The following is a 20,804-nucleotide window of genomic DNA, read 5'->3' as shown; positions in this document are numbered from 1 at the left end:
TCTTTGAGTTTTTATTATTTTATTAAAAATAATTAATTGATATTGAAGTAGTAAGAAAGCACGTATATGCATAGGTATGAGTATAGTCTTGTTACCTTGTAGGGATGAGTATGGAATAATGTTATACCCATTGGGTAAGGATGATGATAATTTTTTCCTTTGGGGATAGATATGGAATAATGAAACTCGCCCATATCTTGTCCTATTGTCATCTCTAGTGGAGATAGAGAAGAGAAGAATGAAGAGGAGGAAAAGAAGAAGAAGAAGAAGAAGTCAAAGGCAGTGACTGTGACACAAGGGCAACGATGTAGTAGCAAGGTTATGGTGTAGGTGACTATGATACTGGTAGAGGTGGAGGAGGTAGAAGAGGAAAAGGAAGAGAATGGGATGAGAAGAATAGGAAAAGGAGCCAATGGAGCTGGATGTGGCAGCAGTGGAGTGGAAGAGGTAGAGGTGTAAGAGGAAGACAAGAGGTGGAGGAATAACAAGAAGATGAGGAAAAGGAAGAGAAGGAAGAAGAGGAAGAAAAGAAAAAAAAAAGACAAAAAAAGAAAGGAAGAGAGGAAAGAAAAGGACTCATTCATGATATTTACTAACAAATTAATTGATGACCAAATTTCACTAATAATTCCTTACGAATTTAATAATTATTGATGAAAACTTACCAACGAATTTATAGGCGTATGTGATTATCAGCAGATTTTTTTTACCTATCAATGAAGTTCTTCAATCACACACCTAACTTGAACATCGAAGTGCCTTTTGCAAGTACCTCCTCCCTCGGTCCAGATCAAAGGCAATCGAACGGTCCAGACAGGATACCACCAAATGGTCCAAACTGAAGGATAGTAAGCGGACCACACTGGAAACCGAGCAGCCCACGCAGAAGACTGAACAGCCCAAGCAGTCCAGACTGCAGGAAGGCGAGTATCTCAAGCTATCCAGGTGTTCAAAAACATTTATTATATAGAAAAAATTGATTAATTTATAATTGTAATTAGAGTTTAATTTTAACGTGTTATCAATTAATAAAAATGATTTTGAATGTAATTTTAAATCAATAATTGTATGATTAACGATTTTACATAACCTATTATTAGATAAAAAATTAAAGTAAATCATGCCCAATGTATTTAAATTATTAATTTTTAAATTTATGAGCAAAGAAAAATAAACTCTTCAATTAACCTTTAAAAGGAAGAAATAAACAAGAAATAAAACCTTGGTGTCTTGAATCCTATGTTCAGTCAGAAATCAAACCTTGAAAAACAGATATAGTTTAGAAATCGTGTTTTCTTCCTATGATGAAACACATGAAGACGAAGCAACCTTTTATAGAGCAACAGAAGCTGAAAGAGTTTACACTCAAAATAATCTTAAACATAGGTTGTCGTTATACATCTGAATTAACCAAGAAAAAGGTTGAAAAAGAGTAAGAAGAACTTTGTTAGATACAGACAACAAAATCCTAAAGATTATCTAGATATAGTAAACCTAAGGTTTGGTAGTAACAAAAAGGACTAAACAAACCTGAAGTCTTTTTTCGGCTAAGCTCCAACTTTACTTTCCCTGCCATAAATTCGGTTGTTATTTTCAGTTGTGATACTGATACTTGAAGATGGCTGCTACTAGCATGGTGTGTGGTTGTTCCTACTACATTAGTAAAAAATCTACATATGAATGAAATATGTCCTCTGCCTTTCTGAATTTTCATCATTTATTAACATCTAAGATATCTATGCAGACAATAATCCTTTCAGCATTTCATTCTGCCAACGAAAAGATCAACACTAAATAATCATTAAAATATTGAAAGTTGAACAGTACGTACATTTTTTTCCCCAACACAACAGTTCTAAATAGGTCCTTCAACATCCTTGACACGCCAAAATTACTGAAAAATTAAGATGAACCACACGTGACGTTATTTTGAGAAAAGGAGTCCATTGAAAAACTTACCTTGATGTTTAAATTTCATGTTATAAAAGTAGCATAGTATTTTCTCTGTAAACCATTCCAAAATCTTTTTTTTATTGTTTTAACACTTGAGAGAAAAATTAAAAAAAGTGTTTTATCGTTTCCTCATTAGATTAGAAATAATGTATGTAATTTTCTTTTTTTAATAAAATTACATTATTATCTATTTCTATTTTCTTCCTTTTATTTTCATTTATTTTAGTTATGTGTTGTTACTTTTGTATCCAATAATGGTATCCGAGTTTGATTAGCTTGGTTTTTTATTACATTTAGTAAATGTTGTTGTTATTGTCATTAGAACAATGTTATATATGTTACTGGATATAGTGTGTATTATGAAGGTGCATGTGTAAGAAAGTTTTGACTAGAAAAAACTTGATATTTGAGTATCCACTGCTAACTCACGTCTCTTTTCTAATAATTATCTAGTACGATGGTTCGTAGTTTACTTCTATAATTCCTATATACAATATTATTCATAGTGAAAGTGCTTAAGTCGGTTTTAAAGTTATGACAATAAAATATGAGATAAATAAGTTTAATGAAAATAAGTTTTTGTTGTAAAACTAAAGATGAAGACAATTTTGAGAGAGAACAATTGTCTAGGACGAATAAAAAATGACCTTTGGACATCACATATTAAAGGTGAAAAGAAATTAATAATAATGCTATTACAAATTTGTATTTAGCACTAAAAGATATTATTGTATCCAACACCGTGAAAAAGACTACAATGAAGGAGATTTGGGATAATCTCATCAAATTGTACAAAGTTAAATCATTTTACACAAATATTCTTGAAAAATAAACATTGTATTCTTTGAACTTGCGAAGCTTTTATTCAAAGTTTACTTGATTCATATGACCAATTAATCATTGACATAACAAATTATAATATTAATGAACACCTAAACTTTGAGGAGGTTATTGGAGTTGTCCTTAAAGAATAATCTAGAAAAAAAACAAAGTAGATAAGGTCAAAAGTTAAAACCAAACAAAGGCTTTAACTATAATGGGAGGTAGATAAACAAAATATGAATTTTGTAGGAGTCAAACTCGTGATAGATCAAAGTTTCAAAGTAAGAAACACTTAAATGCTACCATTATGGAAAAAGAAGACATATAAAAAATGATTGTCGGTATAAAAAGAAGGACAATGATATTTTGACAACACTTTTTGACAACTTTTTTTACAACGGGACACGTGTCATTATTTTATTGGCCTATTTGAATTTATGTTTAAAAAATATTTAAAACAGACCAATCACAAACTGTCACGTATGGATTGTCAAAAAGTTGTTAAAAAAATGTTGTTAAAATAAGTTTTTCCTAAAAAGAATGGAGAAAAGAACTCTAAAACATTAGTTTCACAACATTGTGTTCCAAGTGCCTTCGAAGACAATGATATTTTAGTAGGTGAAGCAATAATTAGCTATAACGGTGAAAAAGAGTTGCATGATAGGTGGATAATGGATTTAGGTACAATTTGACACATAACTTCACACTCAAATCGGTTTTACCCTTGTGAACTTATCTCAGATGAATCTTTGTTCATAGAAAATGACAAGGATGTCAATGTTGGACGAGTCATATAGGATCGCTTGCTAATCTATAAGTAGAAAAATGAAATAAATTGAGTATTTTAGTCTGATGACAAACTTAAGCCTATCCTGTATAACTCCAGTTCGTACGAACCAATGACAAGCTAAAACAGACTAGCCTGCATAACCGGCAAATTTTTTTATCACATTTTAATCTCTAAGTCAAATAACTCTTTCTAGTTTATTTTATTATTTCTTCACTACATAATTTAATCTCTCTGATTAATTGTTATAGTATTTTAGTATCTTAGACCATAATTTTTTTTTTGTTTTTATTTATGAAAGGTTTAACTATGACATACTTTTTTATAGATCTTAATCATAAGTTTACTTAGTTTATTTATTGTCAATAGATTCATGTGGTAAACGAAAATAGAAACATTAAAACAAGATTATTATTATTATTACAATATTTGTATAATTTTTCTTTTAAGATTTGTTTATACGGAATGGATCAATAAAACTAATCCACAATTCTTATAAAGGACGGACCAAAATGAGATAAACCAGTCCCCCATTATCATTCTTAAAAATGATTATATCTTATAGATTGATAAAGTCAGCATTGTCAAAATATCTTATTTAAATTAATTAAAAAGTATATGTATTTCTAAATCAAATAGAAATAATATGTATAACATCCTATTTAAATTAAATAGAAAATATATTACTTAGTTAAATCATATACCTTTTGTTATGCTAAATATATTAAGTAATATTTTCCATTTTTAACATTGTTTATGATGAGGACTACATAAAAACTAGAAAATGTCATCAAACTTAAGACTAAAGAGAACAAAGTCACAATTTTAGAGACTTAAAATGTATTGAAGCCTCTCTATTGTCAATTTTAACTATTGTGATTTTCTTTTTCAGAAAAAAGTTATTCGACCCACATACATCCGATTTATATCCATAGGTTACTGTCAAGAAGAAAATGTGGGTGAAACAGCCATCTTATCATGGTTTACTTAACGCCCCATGGGAGGAGATCTGCTCAATCCAAACTTTGTCAAAACTGGAAAAAGGTAATTTGGCTAAGACACTTTCTCAATCTGAATAGAGACTTTCGAGCTTCGTTTCGCATAATTCCATATTCCTGACCATTTTTTTCCCGCCCTCTAATATGCTTAAAAAAATTATAACATAAAGCAATTGAAACCATTTTAACGCAAGCCTTGAAGTGACGAGGTGGGATACTAGCTTAAGCAAAGCAACGAAGTTTTCCAGTTTCGGTCTCATTACATGCTTGTTTGAAGAAGAATGCAAGCTCCAAGTACCAAGAGAAAGGAATCCGCAAGAAAGACATCCTACAACACAATAATTGCTTGAATTACTGAGAATATAGTACAAAACGTCTCGCAAAGGAAGATCATGTTGCTGGCTAAAAGTTGAGGGAATGGACTTGCACCTTCATAAGTTCAAGATGACATTGGTAGCCGGACCCTCTGGAGATGACATGTAATGTAATTGATGGATTTGGAGTAATTCCAGCTTGTTACCATAGGACACAAGCAGCAAAAATATGGAAAGCTGAGGCACTAAGTCCCATCTATGCCAATGCATTAGCCATATTACACAAACAATTCTGAACCAGCACAAAAAAATTCCACATTCTGCTCATTTGTGCCAGCAATACCTGTTTACAGCAAGAAGTCTATTCAACTAAAAAACTAAAATTTAACCATGAAATAACAGACAAAAAATTTTCATATAATTTTAAAATTACTCAAGATAAGGCCTGCCTTTATTCCTTGAGCATCCTACTCGCCCAAAAATGTTGTTCTGTAGCCATTAAAATAAGCACAAGATAGCCAAGCTTTCAGGGTCAGACATGCAGTTTTGGTAATTACTCAGTTTTTAGTCCATGGGATCCCTTTTCCTGAGAGCAGAACTCTTGAAATCTTCTTAGACTACAAGAAATAAGTTCATCCCTTACTTTTTTTCTTCAGGTACAAAGAATCACAATTCTAAAAGCTTGACCCTTTTGTTGAACAATAAATGCATTGTAAAGAAGCATACCGTTTCAAAAGCACTTCGGGATTATAAGGAAACAACTTCTTTTGATGAAGATTATAAACAGAATTGTTCAAAGATAATAAACATTCAGCAGCTTTCTTAAATGGTTTGATATTGTAACGCTTGAAGCCACATCCATTATCTTCCTTATAATTCTTGATAACCAACATGGTACTTCCACTGTTGTCAACTGACGTAGGCATTCCATCTGCTACCAACTGCAGACCATCCCCTACAATTTTTCTTCTCTTGCAAGATGATTGATCCAAAAATTCTCCAAATAATGGAAATTCCACAAATAACTTCCATGAGTTGCATATCAACTGCAAGCATCTACAACGTGCAAAAGAGAAAAAATAAAAGCCAACCCAGAATTTATAAATGAAAAAAATACTTGTAGGCTAAACAAAATCTTTAAAAATATGGAGCTGACCAGAGTTTTCTTTTACATGAATCATAGAAAAGCAAGAGGCCAAACTATAACCTTGGGATATTCAGAAATACAGAAGAATATGTTCAAAAGGTCTCGCATTCACAGAAAACAGGTTGACACAATCAGATCTGATTATAGCTTTTCAAGTTTATTTGTAATCACGGAAAGAGGAAATTTTGTTATCCAATAAAGTTACAATGAACTACCTTAAAAGATATTTAGCACAGCTTATTCCAGTATCTTTTGAAATGAGATAATCTAGAAGCACTTGATGATCATAATGTATCTGCAGATAAATAAGGACAAGATAATAACCCCTTTTAAGTTTTACAAAATAAACTAATAATTGATAAAGCGGACAGCAATGGGGTGTCCATCTTCATGAGCTAATGTAGTTCATAATACTAGCCTCGCAAAGGAACAGATGGAAATGGTACACTGGATTAATAATGTCTGACAACGCAAAAGGAAAATCTTTCATTACATCTTGATAAGTAGCATCCTTTCTTTCAGACCTACATCATCCAAATCTCATTAAAGCGGATCCTTCCATTAACTGGTTGATAAAAAATAGCAAAACATTGAAACAATTTCTTACTGTTGCTGGAGACAGGATGATATACTAAACAATAGTAAAAGCACTTCAAACAATAGATCATCCTGCCATTCAAGTGATAAATAACACCAATGAAACTTCCAAGACATTGTCATTAAAAGATTCAAAACTACAAAGGAAAATAACACTCATCAATACCTCAGTTTCACAAATATATTTCCAACCTAAGAAGAATGGAAATACATGCTCAAAATGTCCAATTAAGATTTGAAATTATTTGATGTCCGATTATGGAAATACAACATGGCCTCTTTTTCAAATTATCCGAGCTTAACAGTTTACAATACATGATGAAATCTACCTAAACTTGCCGGAGTAACTAAATCAAATACCCGTTGGTAGTCAAAAAATCCTAAAATTACAGAATTTAAAAATGCTTTGAAGACAATGACCATGCTAAACAAGCATCATACACATAAACTAATACACCCACAAGCTGTATGGATAGACAAACCTCACGAAGATATAGCTGGAGGAAAGATGACATGAAGTCCATACATATCTCCAAGTAATTATCATGGTTAGTGGAGATTGAACTAGGAAGATGTCTTTGAATCCACTTGTAAAGTTCTAGAAATCCCTTTTTCATGCAGAAGTGATCATGCTCTGAATCTGGGTTAGTGGTGAAACAGGAGGTCAAAGTTGAACAAGTACAGTGGTTTGCATTTTCTCCTCTTTGACTGATCAAACTGAAAGAACAAGCCAGTAAGAGGTAAACAGCTTGTCTTTGTAGGTGGTCAGAATGTGTCAAACTTGCTTCTCCATCAGACAAACTCACTAAAAATGGAGAGCCTTCCAGACAATTAATTTGATCAGAGTGAAATTGAGTTAAGGGTTGCTGCAAAAACTCTTCAAAATAGTTATGAAGGAGTTCAATCCAAGAAAAAGGGATTCGACAGTCTAGACCTGTAAGTGAACCAAGTCTGATCATCAGGATCTGCATAAAACATGGTAAATAAATAGTTAAGAGTGCCTTCCACTCTGAACGTAGCAACCTAGAAAATGTCTTTTAACAAAGTTCTAAATTCAAGGTAATTTCACTTCTTTTTCACTTTAAACTTCTCCAAGCAAAGCAGTAATAAATAGCAACTTATGATAACAAAAAATACCTCCCTGCTAATGAAATGATAAAAGGATTACTTTATCTGTTACCAGACCAGTTACTAGAACAAGTAACAGGGTTAGCAAAACAATTCCAAATCCAACAGGTCAGCAAGCATAACCCATCAATTTTGGCAAGATGGGTTGAGTTTTACGACCCACTTAACCTGCTGCCCCACCCAACCCACCATCCAAGGCAGGCCAGGACAGCTGAACCTATCAGGGTTTTATAAATAAAAAGTTAAAAAGATATATAACTTTGATTATTATTTTATGATTTTTATTATATTATGGCCAATTTAATTTGTCATATTTAAAACAAAAGCTTTTCTCTCATTTTCATTTTTTTCTATTTCAAATATTTGTTCCTTTTTTAATTAATTAATAAATTTTAACTTTTAAATTGTTTAGGTAGTGAACCCACCAACCAACCCAAAATGGGGAAGCGGTTATTGTTGGAAAGCTGTCTTAAACTGAGATCACCCCTGACATTTGCTAGTTGTGGCCTCTTTGGAGTCTGTCTTAAGTGCAGTCTCAATTGTGGTGTTTAGTCTTAAATCAACTAAGGATATGGCTGAAATAGAGCTTATAAACCTTGGTAATCCTATCTTACAAGTTTCTTTTTACAGATTAAGCTAGGGCATGCTTTAGGTCAGTCTTGACTGTGTCCCCCTAGTTAGGCTTTGTTGTTCCATCTTTAGGCATTGCTTTAGTTGTAGCCTCAAGGGTCAAATTTAGTCCCAATCTACGAGAGGGGATTGAAAAGAATTTATAAAGTATGAAAAGTCCTCGCAAAGAATTGAATTAGACCCTTAACCCAAATTCTATGATATTTTTCAACCAACATTCAAACAAGACTTCAGTGTGCAACTGTTTTCTGAAAAGATCAACGGCGGTGCAAGTCAATCTATTTCTCCAGACATTGATTTTATGGCAAACACGAATAACAACTTAAAAGACTATTTGGCTTAAAAACTGTTTTTTTTTTCAATATCAGTTTTCACCTTTCATTACAAAAACATAATTTTTTTTTTCTTATCTTCAAAAGTTTATATAGGTAAAGTATGAAAACATTTCAAGTTTTCTGGTCATTTTTCTTTTCATTGTTTCCAGCATAAACTTTTGAAAACGAAGAAACAAAGTGAAAATAAAAACAAGATGTTTTGTAATTAAACGTAAAAACAAAAATTAATCCAAAAAGCATTTTCTCAAACCAAATGGCCCCTGAGCTTTTTATAACCCTTCTTCTAGTAACACACTGAAGCTTCAATTGGTGCAACATGTCTTCTTTACACTGGAATGTGGGGATGACTTAACTATTCGTTATGCCAATGTTATATGTTCTAATTTGAGGACGAGGTTTAGAATAAGTTAGAACAATTTTTTGTTTTTGAGAAAATTTATGAGTGTTTTATTTTCAGGATAATGCAGTAGATACGATCTCCTTATAATCCACATAGACTCGGTGGGAGATTACTTCCAAGGATAATATAATATTAATTGAGCGCAACTACCTGGACACTGATACCCATGTATGAACAAAAAATTCCAGCACTATACAGCCGAAGACTATGCATACTACTGAATTTTAGAGTTCACATGGGAAAAGGGAACATATTTCACTAATGATACTCTGAATAATAGCCACCCTAAACAATAACCTAGCCTCTCACTACATTTCACTGGTCAAGGTCAATTGCAATAAAACTAGTACAAATATAGCGTAATAACATAAAAAGCATACTGACACGACATATCAACTCCATAATACTATCTAGATGGTCATATCTATCATGCCAAAAAGAAACTAAATTGAAAATTAAAATGGAACATATTGTTAAACTCTGTCAGCAATAAGATTTTACTTGTTCAACCCCACAAGACAAAAAGCATTTTATAATAACAACCTACTCTTCCATTCAATTTAAAATGGAAACAATGACCAATACCAACATTCAATCATACAAGTGACCAAAAATTCAATTATCAAGCTCATTCATTGCACAAGTGGATGAACCTTACCAGCAGCTTGTGATTCAAGTAATTAATGATGCATTTCTCAGCATTATCTTCTTGCTTGCGGAGACACCATTTTGCAAGTCTAGGTACAAGATTCACTATTGTAATAAAAAGTGGATGTTTATCAATAGAATCACAATCAGTTTCCACTAGATCATTCCGGTCAACCAAGGAGCATAGAAACTGAAGAAAAGTCCCAAGAAAAATCATAACAGGCTCCATAACACTGAACTTATTGAGGTGCACTTGATTGATAGAAGAGCTGTTTTTCATGCTACCAAACTCACCACTCCGGAACTTGTCCAACAAATCCCGCGGCATCTTTAAAAGAAAGGAGTTGACAGAGTCATGGTACACTTTGACAAGGCCATCATCATAGTCCTCCTCCTCTAAATATTTACATATAACACGCAGGACTCGGAGAACACCAGCCACAGTAGACCAATCAAAATCCTTAATCCCATATTGCATCAGAAACTCAACATCAGAACTATCAAATTCACTATTCTCAGTTCCAGAAGAAGGCCCAGACGAACATGAGATCATCTTAGTGATCGCCATTTCCAACCAACAGCATAAAAAATGAATGAACCTCACCCAATTGTTCCCCTGCATATTATTACACGGAAGGATAAACAAAACAGGGAATCACATGGTAGGCTCAAATGTGTAACCTAAATTCATCAAGGAAACTAACTTCTACATTCATACCGTTATGTGCACAAACCGTGAAGTTAAGGAAAGAGCGTTGACAGCCACGTGTTGAATAAACTCGCTCTTCACAGTCAACAAAACCATCTGTCCCCAAAAACAACACGGAATTATGTTTGCAACAACGACGTTATACAATAGTGCGTCGATGAAAATCTGGTCCTAACATTTACCATCTCAGTGACGATTTTAGGCAGACATTGATCGACGGACGAATGCTGGTTCGAACCGCACCACTGCTCTTCGTCGGGAGCACGTTTCACCTCTGCAGAAGAACCAAACTCACGAATCCGAAGCTTAATTTTTGTCACGACCTAAAATGAAAAAATAAATAAGTAAAATAAATAAAAAATCAGGTGCCTTACATTTGATAGTGTTTTGAATATAAGAAAGCAAAACCTGAGAAGAAGCGATTAGAATCTCCTTCTCCTTCTCTTTGGAAATGGAGACAGAGGCCCATGGTTCCTGAGGCATGGGGAAAGCCTGTTTGGTTAATGGAATGAGTTGACATGTATAGAAGAAAAAAAAAAGACGAAGGAAAGGGATAGCGTTGGAGGTGGAAGAGTGAAACACACCGTGTAGGGCCGGAGATAGTCGTCGATGAGACGGCAGAGACACTGAAGTTCAGCAGCCGGAGACATTTCACCGGCGCAATTGTCAGACTTGGATTTGTTTGCGGTGTCTTGCAGCTAGCTACTTGTTGCCGAAGAGAGTTATTAAAACGCTGCCGTTTCAGCGTGTAATGTGGCAATTGCCTTTTTAATTTGTACTTTACTACAAACAATAGCTGATATTTGAACAATTCACCAGTTCCTCATTCCTTATTGATTGCTTCTTACTCCTTTCAATTCATTGGGATTGAAATGAAAAATAATCTTTTAAAGTTTTACATTTAACAAATATTAAAAAACTACCAAAATTATTCTAAATATATATGTCCAAATCAACCCTTAGACTTTGAAGCGACTTTATAAACTCCCATGGACCTATTGAATATGGATTGTGCGAAGACTATATCTATGTATTGTACTTCATACTCTTCAGACACCTGTAAATATGTGGCTGATATGTTTGGGAAGTTGTTGCACTTGTCAACTTGTACGAGTAGTTGGGAAATGATAGCTTTGTAGAGACAAAGCAATTAACTGAATATCTGACTCTTTTAGAGGTTCACTTATATCTTGCACTTCAATTTCCTTTACTGTTTCATTATTGAAATAAACTTTTAATTTTTTGTATAGTTGGTTATATCAACACTTTCATGATTGGGAAGGAAGTCATTGTTGGCTAGTTATGATTAGGGTAGACCTTGAACCACATGTTTTGTGATGAGGAGACATATTTTCATCCAATATGAGATTAGGGCACAATGGGATGCTTTGACATATGATGGGGTGATTTGGGCCCATATGAATCACATTGGATTAGTTGTTTGCAATTGACAATCAATATGTTCTCTGACTGGATCAAAGGGGGTGAGATTGTACACTATCATGTACCTGAACGTGTGTTTAGGCAATTTGAGTATGAACAACGTATCACGCAATCACCAAATGTTATTCCAAATGCTAGCATAATAACCATTGATAATTGTTAGTTTCACTTCATGAGCATGTGTTAGGGAATGTCAAAGTGGCGTCCTCTTCATTTGCATGTGTTGAGGGATACCTCTAGTAGTTTAGAAGGATATCTCATCCTTATGTTATTCCTGTTGTTGAGGATGATTGACCAAGTCTCGTACCTCGACTTTGTCGACATCTCCGGGTGACTTTTTAATTCATAGGAGATGTTCGTAAGAGATCGGAGTTAAAATATGGTGCTTTGGTATGTGACCGTACAATGTTTATGTATTTATGTTATTAAACAATCTTAATTAATTTTTTCTTATCGTCATTGTAGGGCTCTATTAGATGTGTTGTGACAATCTTACAAAGAATGATTGATTTTCATGATGTGAGTGTGGACTCTATAGCTTAGGATCAGACTAATGAGACATTACATATAGCTCATGCGGCTCCAAACAACATGCCCCCAATAGTGAGGAGGTCATAATGTTCGCAATAAATGACCATCATCATCTAGCTAGCAACGTTTTTATTATGTATCTTTGTTTTGAACTTCATAGTAATATTTGTAATGAAACAACTTCATATTTTATTTATATAACCTATTTACATAACACAAATATCAATTTTGATGCAACTCTACATAATTAGTATTAACGCTCGTCAACTCTACAAATGTTTGCATCTTACTGACATAAAAAGATATCATGCCCGAGTCTTAAGGTAACAACGGGTAGACGATATGATATCCACCATTGTTAAAGGACATATAAAGATAAAATTAGTAAATGAAATTTATTTTATAATGATAGAAAATAATAATCACTTTATTTGCACAAAATGAGAACCATGAACATGTTTTATACTTATTAATCGATGATGTAGTACGTAATCAAAAGATTGTAATATTTTGACGATATGACAAATATATTAAGATGACGTTATATCAATTAATAATAGCATAGTTCATGTTTGGTATAGTCATCCTTTTTTCCATACACCATTCGGTTTAACTTTATGACAAATATATTAAGATGACGTTATATCAATTAATAATAGCATAGCCCATGTTTGGTATAGCCATCCTTTTTTCCATACACCATTCGGTTTAACTTTATGCAGTGGAGGTACCATTGATGTCATACTAGGACAAGAAATTTTAATTTATTTTTGTTTTATTGTCACTTTTTTTCTTTAATGTCAATTTCTTTTAAACGATTGAATACCAGATCAAGTTTCTTTTGAAACGTAACTCTCACTATGATTCATATGATGAAATATTTGAAAAACTCAATCTAATTCACATTATATAAATTTCAAATATAAAATTCATCTCAGGATTATATCATGTTAATTTACAAGCACATGATAAACTATATTCATTTCAAAACACAACCATAACTTTCATTATTAAATTCTATATGTCGAACTCAAAATTCTTCATTAACGAGCCTCAAATGTATCAAATCAAACTTTTATATTTGTTTCCCTTAAAAGTTTCACTCATAAGTTTCCATATTTTATATGTTCATAAAAATATCACCACTACTAACATTATTAAACAAAACCAGACATCACAAAGAAGATTATCAATTTAACACAATTATTATAGTCACCCATTTATACCCATTTTATAAATTTACCCTAAAAAAACATTAAAATTTGTAGATGAAATTAGTTTTCCTCTTATGAAATTTCTGTCTAGTATGGTACTCCTTTCCTAAAGAGTTTCACAGTTAAATCACATTATTTATGTTGGAAGTTCCATATCGACTAGAGATGAGGCCATTTAAGTGTATATAAGTGGGTGCAAACCTCACCCTACAAGCCGGTTTTGTGGGGTTGAGTTAGGCTTAAAGTCCACTTCTAACATTATGAAATAGTGAAAGAGATGAGGGGAAATCTCCCTTGTGTTAAATCCACACATAGGGTTCTCTATTTATAATAGAAGAAGTTGCTCCATGTAAATCTCTTCTTACAAATCGCCCTTGAAGTCAAAGGCAACGGTGAAAAGAGAGGTCAGGAGAGAGAAAGAAACCCTAAAAATTCAACATGCTCCGATTGCCTCAACGACCACAAGAGGCGATTTGGATGGAGCGGTCGTCAGTTGATTCTGGAACTCCGGCGAGGTTCCAGCGAGATTCCGGCGAGAGATGATGACCGACGACGAGTAGGGGCTGCCGGCGGTCGGCCGCCAGCAGACAGCGAAGACAATGACTAAAGAATCAGAGAACCAGGCTTTGATACCATATGAAATAGTGAAAGAGATGAGGGGAAATCTCCTTTATGTTAAATCCACATATAGAAGAAATATGGGTTAAACCTAAAATACAAATAAAAAATATAAACAAACTAAATAAGAAATATAAACTAACTAACTAAATATAAATATAATATATCTAACAATCTACGAAACAAAATGTTCACACAATATTTTTTTCTAGGAGAATGTCTCTTTTACGAGTGACGTCAAGACTGTTATGCATATTAGATGGTGTGTTTCCAAGACCATGATATTCCTATCATATTATCTATGTAAAAACTAAATCAATTTTAAAATATTAAAAGAATTAGCACTCCTAATTTTTATTTTTAATTTTCATTCTTTACACATCTTAAGAACCTAGTCTAAAACTAGATAAAGAAAACTGTATTGTCTACTTATAATTTTTAAAAGAAATCACCCTCAAAAACTATACAGTGATAAAATCTTGCACAATAATGGTTCAGTCATGAATTCAGACCACAGGCCTGGCACATGTTGGCTGTTTAGTAGACATGTTGAACACGAAACAGAGTTGCTTTGAATCACAGGGATCATGACTATGATGTTACCATTTAGCTCTTCAAACCTCTCCTTATTATAATATTATTTTATTTCTTGTTCGAGTTCCCTGACAAAATTTTTATCTGCTTTCCAGTGGAATAATTATAACCAAAAGATAATTTAAGATTAATTAATTTGATTTATGAATCAAATTTCTAAAAAGCATTGTAAACTTAGATATCACTTAATTATAAATTTTCCTGAAAGAAAATTAAAAGAATACCGAATATGTCCGTATTATTTACATAAAAGAATACTTTTGGACATTTGTTTAATGTGGTTCTGAATAATAACAAACCAACAAAAGAAACAAAATGGAAGAAAAACTTTTTTATTTATATGAGAAGGTTTTGTACAATATTCTACCACATTTAATGTATCGTTTAAGTTCATGATAATGTTTATATATAAAACTAAATTTAAAGAATAATAGAAAATCATTAAGATAACTATAATTAAATTGCATAAAATTGTCTAATTAGTCTTAACACTAGTAAATTGTTTTTAGTGGATAGTCTTATGCTTCCTTTTATTAGGCGATCAAGATGTTTGAATGATATACTTTAAAAATTCAGTTGCTCCACAAGATTTAAAGTCAATAATTATAATTCTCTACATTGACTTTAAATCATAAAATAACTATCAACATCATCTCTTTTTTTTTTGGCTTTGAGAAAGTAATCAAGCACTATCAATCTTGACAAAAATTTCGTAAATACATTTATATGCTTATCTTTGATTATTATCTTCTCAATTATGAAGTTTTTAAACTTAACAACGTTCCACCATTGTGTCTCATTCACTTACTATGAGAATAGTCATAATTGATTGCAAACTTGATTTCTAATAAGTTGGCTTTTATTAGGACCACAAGCTCTCAACCTACCTGTCCACAAACTGGTCTGTTGTGTTTTACTATTGTGTTATTCTTTAGATTGACATGATCTGCAATAAAGGTAAGTAAGTTACTGGATTCATCCTACTCAATTTATGTGAGAGCCCACAAACACATAATTACTCTATAAATAATATAGTTATCAAGATAATTGGAGGACATTCACATTTTATAACGTTAATTTGATGCATCCTACTAATTTAGGATTTTAAGTGTCTTTTGCAGACATACCATCTATTCATACAGTGTGAATATCAAAAACAAAGTTAAAGAATAAACGTTGGCACCATGAAAAATTCAGAATGTATGTGAAACTCAACATTTTAAGATATACTTTGTTGTAAGATAATCACTTCATATTGATTTTAATTTGCTTTTAATTTTTCTCATTTAAGATTTTTGTCGAAATTGTTGTATACTTACAATGTGAATATTATCTTTATCGAAAATTTAGATAACCTATGATACGCCTACTTAATTTTAATTTGATTTAACATTTAATAAAATTGATCTAAAACTGTGAAATATATATGATTGAGACTAGTTTAAGAGAGTTATGCAAACAGAGTTTGAGATGAGTAACCTTGGTAGGTTGAGCTATTTTTTGGGTATGGAGTTCACTTACACTGCAACAGGTTTGATATTGCATCAAAGGAAATATGCTAGGGAAATTGTTAGAAAGATTTAGTATGACTTCATGCAACTCAGCAAGGAATCCAATTGAAGTTAATTTGAAGCTGATAAAAGATGAAACTAAAGAGGATGTTGAAGAAACGGTGTTCAAACATATTATTGGGAGGTATGTCAAAGGCACTGCATATTTTGAAATATTGTTTCCAACAGGGAAGCAGAAGACAGATGTGGAAGGCTTGGAACTTGCTGGTTTTACTAAGTCTGATCATGGTTGTGATTGCGTTAAAAGAAAGAGGCAACCAGTGATAGCACTATCCAATTGTGAAGCTGTATATATAGCTGAAAGTTATATAGCATGTCAAGGAGTTTGGTTGCATGAAGTACTAAGAGAGTTGATATTACTATAAAAGCTCCATTCCAGCTAAAGATAGATAATGTTTCCGTTATAAATCTATCTAAAAATCCAGTAAGTCATGGTAGGAAAACACTACTGGCGGATGTTTCCACAAAAGGAGTAAAGATTAAGATTGAGAGGTTTGAATGGTTGAGAAAGAAGATTGAAGTTGAATCCTGTGAGTGCCTGAGGAAGAGTATTAGTTGTAACAAGTCAAAATAGTTACTTCTGTTCCGTTGTAATCAGTTTTTTTACTTCTTACTGATAGCATATACATTTATGTATATATAAACTACATCAGTCAGTTAACTTTCAATAATAATAGACACTTCTAATTCTTCGCTTCACTTCCAATTCTCCAATATTTTCAAACAAACAGTATATGTCGTTTTCAAAGATTACACTAAAAATTAAATGAATACGAAATTTGTTGATTAGAGTATCGATGAATTATACTGTTTTTTTTTTTTCCTTCCCCATGCTAATATCTAGCCGTTTTTTTCAGACACGCCCACTGCCAAACTTAGAATTGAAGAGAAGCAACTTTAGTGGAATCCTAAAGTCGAAAAAACAAATGAAACAAGACAACACAAACCAAGAGATCTTTCAGCTAAACTTTAGGAAAGCAAAACAGTCAAAATAAACAGCAAACAAATGCTTGAGTGTTCCTTCCTCTCCTTTCAACTGCCTTAAACCTTACACAAACAGGCTATTTCAGATATTTTTTTCAGAACAAGATTATTTAGAATTACCTAGCTAATTAAAATCCATTAAATAGGAGAACTCGCTACAATCTAAACAAGTTTAAACAGATAATGTCGTACTACTATTTTCCTTAGATTAAGTCTGACCTCCCAACAAAAAAAGGACAAACTTTAATATCTGAAATTGGTGTGTTTGGTTTATGTTATATTTAATATCAACCTATAATGGTATAATGAATTTATGAAACACTCATCCAGCCATGGCTGCTTTAATTTAGCGAGAAAACCAATCCAATTTCAGAAATATTTAAATCCCAGAGAGCAAACAACACTACGTCAGCCACTAATTGAATCACACAGGTAGCCAAAAACTAACAGTAAGCAAGTAAACATACACAGTACTGGACAATTCAAAGAAGTAAAAAAACAAAAACAAAAAATTAAAATAGAAAAGAGAAGTCTCAGTTGTAGTTCAAATTTCACAGATGATTATACCCACGAAAAAGTAACCCTAAACTCAAACCATAAGCACACCCACCATTGCACCCAAACCAGAAAAAAAAAAACCAAAAATAAAAAGAAGCATTTCATTTGAGACCATTCCCTGGTGTGGAAATGGCAAGCCCAGGCCACGAAAAACAGTCTCCACTAACAAACCCACCTTCGCCACTCTCTAACTGCCACGGGCTCAATCCAGAGGAGGGAACGCCGCTGCCCATGTTGGCACCATCCACCATTCCGGGGAAGCCCCAGCCCGACCTGCCAATCCCAAAGCCCATATCATCGAACCCGTGTCCGAGCCCAAGTCCAAACCCGCCGAGGGCGAGAAACCCATTGCCCTGGCTGTTGTTCAGCAAAGAGGTGAAGCTCCCGCAGACATTCACGTTATTCTGTTTATTAACGTCACCGTCCACGAAGTGCATGGACCCTCCTTGGGTCGTTTGGACAGGGGCCAATGCAGGAAGAGCGTGCTCCTGAGGTGAAGTCATGGTGGAGGAGGAGGATGACGTGGCAGTGTGGTGGGTGCGTGAACGCTTGGCATTCTTGCGACTGCCACCGCCGACGGGTATATCGCGGAGGGTGCCGCCATGGGTCCAATACCGGCGGCAAGACTTGCAGAAGTGGCGCGGCTGGGAGTAGTTGTAGTTGTTGTAGTAGCAGAACTTAGTGTTGGTTGACTCACAACGGGGGCAGGGGAGGTTTTCTTGCTCTGGAGGTGGCGGCGCTCCGGCAGAGGTCTGAGGCTTGGATGGTCGGCGGGTCTCGCCGGAGTTGGAGGATGGCATGTTGCGTAATGAGTTAAGAGGAAGAAGAGTTGAGTGTTGGGTTTGTTGTGTGAGAAGATGAATGTAGGGAGTAAGTGGTGAGTGAAGAAGGGTTGGGTTGGGGTGTTGAGATGTGAATGCGGTGGGGTTTTATGGGGAAGGAGAGAATCAGGGGTTGGAAAGGAATTGAGAAGAGAAAGGAAAGCGGGTCAGAGAGAATATCTGTGGTGGAAACAGAGACATCTTCTGAGGCTTATATGAGGCAGAGTGGGATCAGCTTTACAGTGTTCTGTTAAGCACGACATTTCAGTCGGCTCCAGAACACCCTCTCTCTACTTGGGTCGGCTAATAGGGCTGCGCCTTCTGCACACACATAAACCACCAACCCACAAACCCCTATTTCTTCCCCCAATCTAATCTAATCAATCAAACAAACTAACTATTTTTGTTTTCTTCAGAACGACTTAATTAATTACATGTATACATAAAGTAGTCCAAGCATAATCTTGTCCCTTGCAGGGCCACTTAGATGCATTCTGCCTTTGAGGGAGTAGTAATAATTATGGAATGCAAAACTACCCAACTGTTTTTCATTAAAAAATAAATAAACATAGATTTTGTTCACGATTACCTCTTCTTCCAACTTCTCAAGCTAATCATGCCATGTTGCAATATTATATGCATATATTCGTTTCTCCTGTCTTTTCCTTATTCAATCGGGTTTGACGTAGAGCTCCTAGGCCTACGCTAATCTAGCCCATCTATGCTGTCTGTCTGTATGCCTCGAAGTTCGATTTTCTTTTTTGTTATTAACAACTATGGATAATGTCACACTCTACTCATTTAGCTTGTAAAATTTTTCCTATAGTTAGGCAAACGTAACCCAATTCAGCTATGGAAATGTCATTAGTAGCACACGTAGAAAATGCAGTTGTTATTAGTTTTTCAAGAGACATGTTGAATTTCAATTTGGAAACCTAACTTTGATTATGGTATGGAAAAACTTATGAGACTGATGGATTTTGGTTGGGAGGGTAGTGCAAAAATTGAAGAGAAGAGGCGGTGAAATAAAATGAGTTGTATTGTAGATGACAGAAGAATAGGAAAAGGAATAGCATGAGATTGAGACAGTGAGGGAGGAGGGAGAAGGGAGTGGGTGGGGACAGAAGCGACAGAATTATGAGTGTCGGGCAGCGTGGGGAGCAATAATTGGGTCTCCCCTCTGATTTCGGACGCGTCATGTCCGCATCAGATTCCTCCTCCGTACCCATTCTTTCTATCTTCCACCGGATTTTCCGCTACACTGTAGCCATTACCAAACAGTGTGGTTTCCCCAACTGCACAAGCACCACTGTGCTGACCGTTTGATAGCGATCATACGGTAGCGTTCCTGTCCGGTGGGGTAGAAGGAGGAGAGACAGCTGTCAGCGACAGACCGGTGGTTGTCGGTGATAGAAGGAGCGGAATAGGCATGCGCCTTCCAAAGTGATATATCCCTTCCTTGAGAGAGAAAGAATCATGGGTCGCTGTCACTCACGAAACAAAACTTGGAAACTTGGAAAGTGGTGAGCCTTGTTTCTTTCTCGGAGCACCCAAAACATCCACAATCGCTATCATCTTCTCTCTCGTGGCACACCCTGGGTTTGTTTTTCTTGTGTTTATCCCAAATAATTAAATCACTGACATTTTTTGCATCTTTGCCTTCCGTCTCCCCCAGACCTGTAATCACCTCTTTTTGGCCTTTTCTCCACCCACATGATTCTCTTTCACTCCATCAAAAATCAAATTCCTACTTTGCACGCTTCTCCTCTTCAAGTGGACTACGTATTATTGCTCTTACAACCACAATTATTAATCATCATTCACACTAAATAAATATATCCCCTTTTACAATTCAATGCCAACGTAGATGTTTGTCAACTTTCCACTACCCTCACATTAATTTTCTATTTATGTTTTTAACTATAAATAATATTGTATCTGCTCCCAACAACATTTCACTTCCACTCAAAATTCATCTATGTACTCATTTACATCAACGAAA

The 20,804-nt window shown here is 34.3% G+C and overlaps 2 protein-coding genes across 6 annotated transcripts; both read right to left on the bottom strand.

Moving 5' to 3' along the window:
• Positions 1–4,333: 4,333 nt before the first annotated feature.
• LOC106765633 lies at positions 4,334–11,253 on the bottom strand. Of its 5 annotated transcripts, none has more exons than XM_022783320.1 (13): positions 11,053–11,253; positions 10,877–10,960; positions 10,651–10,791; positions 10,478–10,564; positions 9,770–10,375; positions 7,101–7,583; positions 6,629–6,690; positions 6,440–6,545; positions 6,237–6,316; positions 5,601–5,930; positions 5,308–5,491; positions 4,990–5,235; positions 4,334–4,888 (listed from the first exon to the last, which is right to left on the bottom strand). In XM_022783320.1, exons 1-11 carry the CDS (start codon positions 11,116–11,118, stop codon positions 5,428–5,430), a joined length of 2,109 nt encoding a protein of 702 aa, XP_022639041.1. In that variant the 5' UTR covers positions 11,119–11,253; the 3' UTR covers positions 4,334–4,888; positions 4,990–5,235; positions 5,308–5,427. The 5 variants fall into 5 exon arrangements, with proteins under 5 accessions (XP_022639041.1, XP_022639040.1, XP_014505807.1 ...); XM_022783319.1 differs by having other exon boundaries at positions 4,990–5,217; XM_014650321.2 differs by having other exon boundaries at positions 4,335–4,888; positions 4,990–5,217; positions 5,324–5,491; positions 11,053–11,252.
• A 6,561-nt stretch (positions 11,254–17,814) lies between these two features.
• LOC106767037 (dof zinc finger protein DOF3.4) lies at positions 17,815–19,200 on the bottom strand. Its single transcript, XM_014651852.2, has one exon. The coding sequence runs from the start codon at positions 18,779–18,781 to the stop codon at positions 18,083–18,085; it is 699 nt and encodes a 232-aa protein (XP_014507338.1). The 5' UTR covers positions 18,782–19,200; the 3' UTR covers positions 17,815–18,082.
• Between the last annotated feature and the right edge of the window lie 1,604 nt (positions 19,201–20,804).

This window comes from Vigna radiata, chromosome 7, assembly GCF_000741045.1.
Source record: "Vigna radiata var. radiata cultivar VC1973A chromosome 7, Vradiata_ver6, whole genome shotgun sequence".
Classification (NCBI taxonomy): domain Eukaryota; kingdom Viridiplantae; phylum Streptophyta; class Magnoliopsida; order Fabales; family Fabaceae; genus Vigna; species Vigna radiata.
The sequence above is the reverse complement of the archived record's forward strand: the minus strand, read 5'-3'. Positions and strand labels throughout refer to the sequence as shown.